At 54.3% G+C, this 6,382-nt stretch overlaps 1 protein-coding gene across 1 annotated transcript in view; it reads left to right on the top strand.

Annotated features, from left to right (window-relative positions):
- The first annotated feature begins 1,441 nt into the window (after positions 1-1,441).
- The window catches only part of ADCY3 (adenylate cyclase 3), a 102,238-nt gene continuing 97,297 nt past the window's right edge, over positions 1,442-6,382 (top strand). The window contains exons 1-2 of the mRNA XM_081903767.1: positions 1,442-2,570; positions 3,506-4,377. Coding sequence (XP_081759893.1) covers positions 3,688-4,377 — 690 coding nt within the window. The 5' untranslated portion in view covers positions 1,442-2,570; positions 3,506-3,687. The remainder of the gene's footprint in view (positions 2,571-3,505; positions 4,378-6,382) is intronic.

Genomic DNA, 6,382 nt, shown 5'->3' with positions numbered 1-6,382 from the left:
GTTGGGTGGCTGTCCATCTGTCATGGATGCTTTAGCTGAGATTCCTGCATCGCAGGGGGTTGGTCTAGATGACCCATGGGGTCCCTTCCAACAGTACAGTTCTATTATTCTGCCCCAGTGTTGACTCCACAGACTGACAACAGCTCCCTTGGGTTTCAGGCAGTTTCTTTTCAGTCACATAAATGTTTTTTTGGGTACCATCCACTTGTCACACCCAGTACATTTTATATCCTCGTTTTAAACCGGAGTGAAATTGCAGCATGAAAACCTGCAAGAACAAAGTGCTTCTCTTTGGCAGCATTTGATTTCCCAACGGCTACAGAAATACTTTCTGACGCCACGCAGTATAGTAATATAGGATTGCCATATTTCAAAAAGTGAAAAAAAAAATGAAGGTTTTTCTCCCCCAGGATATTTCAGCGATTTATACCCGGACACTGTTTCCGGCAGACATATGGCAACCCAAAATAATAGTAACAACAAGAAGAGAAAATCCTCACCATCAAGTGATGAAAGCAATTCACGTTATATAGTTGTACTCCTCACAACCACCTTGCATGGTGTCGGCAATTTGGGCCTGTATATTGACCCAAACGGGACGCGGGTGACGCTGTGGGTTAAACCACAGAGCCTAGGACTTGCTGATCAGAAGGTCGGCGGTTTGAATCCCTGCGACGGGGTGAGCTCCTGTTGCTTGGTCCTTGCTCCTGCCAACCTAGAAGTTTGAAAGCACGTCAAAGTGCAAGTAGATAAATAGGTACCACTCCGGTGGGAAGGTAAACGGCGTTTTCGTGCGCTGCTCTGGTTTGCCAGAAGCGGTTTAGTCATGCTGGGCACATGACCTGGAAGCTGTATGCCGGCTACGTAAAGTGAGATGAGCACTGCAACCCCAGAATCGGTCACGACTGGACCTAATGGTCAGGGGTCCCTTTACCTTTATTGACCCAAACCCTTATGAAATGATAATCCTCTTAACCCATCTATTTATTAGAATAATATTCCCCTCCCCGTTTGAAGTGGCTGTAGAATGGCAGTGCATCTCGCAATGCGAATTCACCAGAATATTTGGTTTTTGCTTTGCTCTGCCTCCAGAAATCACAGGAAGGAAGGATCTTCTGCTCAAATGCTGCCTGCGGATTTCCCACAGGTATCCTCTGCTTGACCACTGGGAAAACAAGATGCTGGGCTAAGATGGACCATTGGCCTGATCCAGCAATCTCTTCTTACGTCCAGCCCCCAAGGAAACCAAGGCCGGCCACCACCACCCCGTCAGCTGATGGCGCGCTCCTGAGCGCGTGCAGAGCGCCCTTCCTTCCTCCCCTTCCTGGGCGCGGGGCGGAAAGGGTTACCTCTGCAAGCGGCCGGCGGAGGGTGGGATTTGGGAAGCTCCTTCCTTCCCTTTCCCAGGCTCCGCAGCCCCGGAGCGGAGCGTGGGAGAGGCCAAGCCGGGCCGCCCGGAGCGCAGCGAGAACCACGACAGCGGCTCCTCCTGTTGCAGCGGGTCTTCCCTGGCCGGTGCCCGGGCGAGGGCCACCCCGGAGGCGGCGCGGGCCGGCGAAGCCCGGCGGCTCAGCCTCCTCCGACGGAGCCCGGAGGCCGTTGCAGCTGCGGCAGAGGCGCCCTTCCAAGCAGCGCGCGTTGGCTGGGTAGCCAAGGGGACCTCCTCTCTCCTCCTCTCCCTTCCTGGCCTGGAGAGTCTTAGTTCTGCATCGTCTGGCCTGGGTTCCTTGGGAAACCCAACCTCTCCCTCCCTCCGCCGCCGCTAACCACTGGGCACTGCTGCCTCTGCCTTTTTTTGCGGGAGAAATCGCCTTCCATCAGTTGCCGCTGCGCCCGGGCGCACGCACCCCCACGTGCGCCTCCGGCTTCCCCCTTGCACTTGTTTGAGTTCGTTTTGCCTTCTCTCCACCCTCTGCCATCACCGCACGGAGGCCTCGCTTCGCTCCTCCTTCTCCCTCCTCTTTATTATTATTTTTTTTGCCTCGCGCACACACACTTTTGGCGTTGCGCTGGGGAGGAGATTTCTGCTCCCTCCTGCCCTTTCCATCCATCCGCGCATTTCTCCTCCGCCTGCGACGCGCGCCAGGCGCAGCCGCCCCATCCAGGCGCTCCGCGGGTCTTGCAGGCGACGGGAAGAACACCCCCGCCCCCCAGGCCGGGGAGAGAGGCAGGGAAGCCGGGGTCCGAGACGCCAGCGAGGCAGAACCGGGCGGAGAGGGATGCGATGAGCAAGGGAGCCTGAAGGAGCCGAGCCGGGCTGTTCTGCTGGGAAAGGAAACGTGGCTCTTTGGGAAAGATGCTCCTTTAGTTTGGGAGTCCGGAAAGAGGTGGCGGCGTCGGTTTCCCTTCTGCTGGATGCCAGCTCCGTCGCTGGCGCCCCGTTTCTTCCAGCTGGCAGACGGGCAAGAGATGCCGGAGGAAGCTTGAATGGAGCCTGCGCGCATCCCCGCCGCTCCCTCTCTCCGTGGGAAAGAGCTGGCCGGCTGTGCCAGCCCTCCGGGTCCTTTTGACGGGGCCTGAGCCCAAGACTTGACCCACACCGGCTTGGAGACACGCCCTTGGGGAAGATGGTAAGGAGGGAGAAGGGGCTTTTGGGGGCGAGGGACGCTGGGGGAGAAACCGAGGGAGACAGCAGGGCAGTGGCATAGCGTGGGTTGTCAGCACCCGGGGCAAGGCAAGTAATTTGCGCCCCCTAACCCGTGGATTTGGGCCCCCTAACCCCCAGATGTTGCGCCTGGTGCGGCCGGCCCCCCTGCACCCCCATGCTACGCCACTGCAGCAGGGTGGGGAAGGGTGCAGGGGTGTCAACTTGAATCAAATATTGGGGGCCCCAAGTAGTCCCACCCTGCTTAATCCATCACACACCCCATTTGAATGGCAATGCCCATCATCCTTGGGGAGGGCAGGCCCCCTCAAGTATTTTATTGGGAGGTCCAAAGGCCCCTCGGCTCTTACGGAAGGGAGCGTGCTCCCCTGGGGACCAACTTGTTGACCACTACTCCTGCTTGCCTTTTCTGACCACATCTGGATGCTGAAACCTTTGCTGCCTGGAGGGGCAGTGGAAGGGCGGGAGATGTTGAACATCTGCCCAAGAATTTTGCTAAAGCCGAGCCGATAGGGATCGATTTGCCAGCGGAATGACTTGCCAGCATCTTTCCTGTTTCCCTTCTGTGTTTGAGGGGGTGGTCTGCAGTTCCAGTTCTTCAGACTTTGCAGGAACAGCCCCTCGACTCATCTGCTTCTTGAACCGTTTTTCGATGAAAGTTCCTCTGGCGCTTGGCCAGCTATTTCCCCACCTTCCCGCATGTGAATTCTCTCAGCACAAAAACATTCGTTTGGGTGGGGTTCGGATAAAAGCAGAGAGAAGTGTGCAGCCGGTTTGTGGCAATCTTCTGCTTGCTTGGGGGGGGGGTTGCTGCACTAGGCCGGAGGTTGGCATTAAAATGGAGGCCATGTGCGTTTTGGGTGACCAACACATTCCCCCCTCCCTCTCTCTTTCTGCCAGGGGTCTGCGCACGCTGGACTGTGAGAGACATCGCTTCACACTAGCCTTGGAAGGAGACGCTGAATAATTGCTCCAGAAGCTTCTGTGCCCGTGTCCCGCTTTTAATGGGAGCTTGACCACTTCTGAGGTAACTTTGTCAGCAGATCCTCTTCACAGATTGACGTTCAGCGACAGCGAGCGAGATGCCTCGGAACAGGGCCTTCTCCGAGCCTGAGTACTCAGCGGAGTACTCGGCCGACTACTCGGTCAGCTTGCCGTCGGACCCGGAGCATGGCGTCGGGCGCACCCACGAGGTGACGGTGAGGAACTCTGGCTCCTGCCTCTGCCTGCCGCGATTCATGCGCCTGACGTTCGCCCCGGAATCCCTGGAGAACCTCTACCAGACTTACTTCCGCAGGCAGCGCCACGAGACCCTGCTGGTCTTGGTGGTTTTTGCCGCCCTCTTCGACTGCTACGTCGTCGTCATGTGCACGGTGGTCTACACCGCCGATAAGCTGCCCACCACCCTGGCGGCCTCGGTGGGCCTGGCCGCCCAGATCCTCCTCTTCGTCCTATGCAAGTACCAGCTCCTCCCGGACCGCGTCACCCGCAAATTCATGCCCTACATTTTGTGGATCCTCATAGCCGCCCAGATATTCTGCTACCTGGGCCTGAACTACGCCCGCTACCATGAGGCCAGCGACACGGTGGGCTGGCAGGCCTTCTTCGTCTTCTCCTTCTTCCTCACCCTCCCTCTGCGCCTCACGCCCATCGTCCTCATCTCGGCCGTCTCCTGCGCCATCCACACCCTGGTTCTGGGGGTCACCATAGCGCAGCAGCAGCAGCTGCAGCTGAGTCAAGAATCCATCCTGCGAGGGTATTTGCTGTGGCAGGTAAGGGGACGGCAATCAACCCCCATGCCCGATAATAATAGTAATAATGATTAATAATGATTTATTATTTGTACCCTGCCCATCTGGCTAGGTTTCCCCAGCCACTCTGGGCGGCTTCCAACAAAGATTAAAAATACATTAAAATGTCACACATGAAAAACTTCCCTGACCAGGGCTGCCTTCAGATGTTTTCTGAATGTCAGGTAGTTGTTTATTCCTTAACATCTGATGGGAGGGCGGGCGCCACCACCGAGAAGGCCCTCTGCCTGGTTCCCTGTAACTTGGCTTCTCGCAGTGAGGGAATCTCCAGAAGGCCCTCGGCACTGGACTTCAGTGTCTGGGCTGGACTATGGAGGTGGAGACGCTCCTTCAGGTATACTGGACCGAGGCCGTTTAGGGCTTTGAAGGTCAGCAGCAACACTTTGAATTGTGCTCGGAAACGTACTGGGAGCCAATGTAGGTCTTTCAAGACCGGTGTTATGTGGTCTCGGCGGCCGCTCCCAGTCACCAGTCTAGCTGCCGCATTCTGGATTAGTTGTAGTTTTATAAAGATTACTTTATTGGTGGCCAGTCGGCCTCTGCTTAAAGCCCTCTCTCTAACCGACACTGTATGCCCACTCCTGTTTACTCTGCTTTGAGTGTGCTTCCACTGCTGGCTTGGGAAATGGTTGCGCGCATGGCATTCTCCAAAGCCCATCCTTCTCTCTCCTGTTGTTTCTAATGAAATACTGAATTATGATGCATTGTGCGCGCACACACACCTCCCATCAGCTTCGGTCCGAATTGGGGGAAATGAATGACCTAGGTGTGTTCTGTAATTGAGTACAGAACCTGAGAGCCCCCCCCCCCGTCTTCCGATTCCTGCATTGCGGCGGGGGTTTGGTTGGTCTAGATGGCCTTTGGGGGTCCCTTTCAACTCTGCGATTCTCTGATTGTCGTGGAATGCTAAGCAAAAGGGAAAGGTTTTTTGGGGCTATGCGTGATTGAACTTGCGCAGGCAGGGAAGGGCTTTGCAGGCGGGAGAGCTGTATCCGTTTGGAGGCCAGTTGAATTGAATGGGCATGACTAACCAAAGTCCCTCGATTTGAGTGGATTTGCTATGAATATGACGTAGTTTGATCCAACCGGCATGTTTCGGCAGGACGGTGGATGCCCTCGCCCTTTGCTTCTCTTTCTGCTCAGGCATGTTAAATAGTGGAGATAGTGGGGGGTTTTTTATCAGCAAGGATGGATATTACAGGAATTTCTACCTATATTCGGCGTTTTTAAGACTTTTACTTCCTCGCCTGTGTGGCATTCCTGGCTTAATGTAGTTGTGAACTGTGGATTCCCAAGAAGCAGGATTTTCCATTCCTAAAAACCTCTTTGCTGCCACTTAATAAACTAAACTACGCGCTGGCTTTCTAGTCCCCATGACTGTATGGCGATTCAGTCGTGTTGCAGGCACAGAGCTCTGTGTGTCCCTAATTATCTCCCCTTTTTCATAATGGTTCCCCTCGCACCTGCTCTAATGACTTAAAGCGTCCCCCTCCCAGACCTCCCCTGTGATTTGGTTGCTGAGAAATTGGCCCAGGCGCGTTTGGATACGGCATCCAGTGCAGGATTTACGTATAAGCTAAACGAGCTCTAGCTTAGGGCCCCACTCTCTTGGGAGGCCCCCCAAAAAATTAAAGGAAAAGAACTGGATGTACATTCCCAAAATATAAGATAAAAAACAAATAAAATAAAACCTACATACAGTGTTTTGTGTTGTGTAGGCTCCTATGATGTAAGTCATGGGCCCCGCCTGCTCCCTAAAAATACCACTGGTTTGCTCATTTCTATATATAGGGGCCTACATTCTGCACGGACTTTGCATTCTGCATGGACTTTTCAACAATTACTTTGATAAAATGCATATTTTGCTATGTGCAAATGGCTTGAGATACCTATTAGGTCCATAAATTACCGTACCGTATAGCATATATTCAACACAAAAAACCAGTGACAATTTGTTGTTGATGAA

This window comes from Podarcis melisellensis (genome assembly GCF_964234715.1).
Source record: "Podarcis melisellensis genome assembly, chromosome: 3".
Lineage (NCBI taxonomy): Eukaryota > Metazoa > Chordata > Lepidosauria > Squamata > Lacertidae > Podarcis > Podarcis melisellensis.
This window is presented reverse-complemented; position numbering and strand designations above follow the sequence as displayed.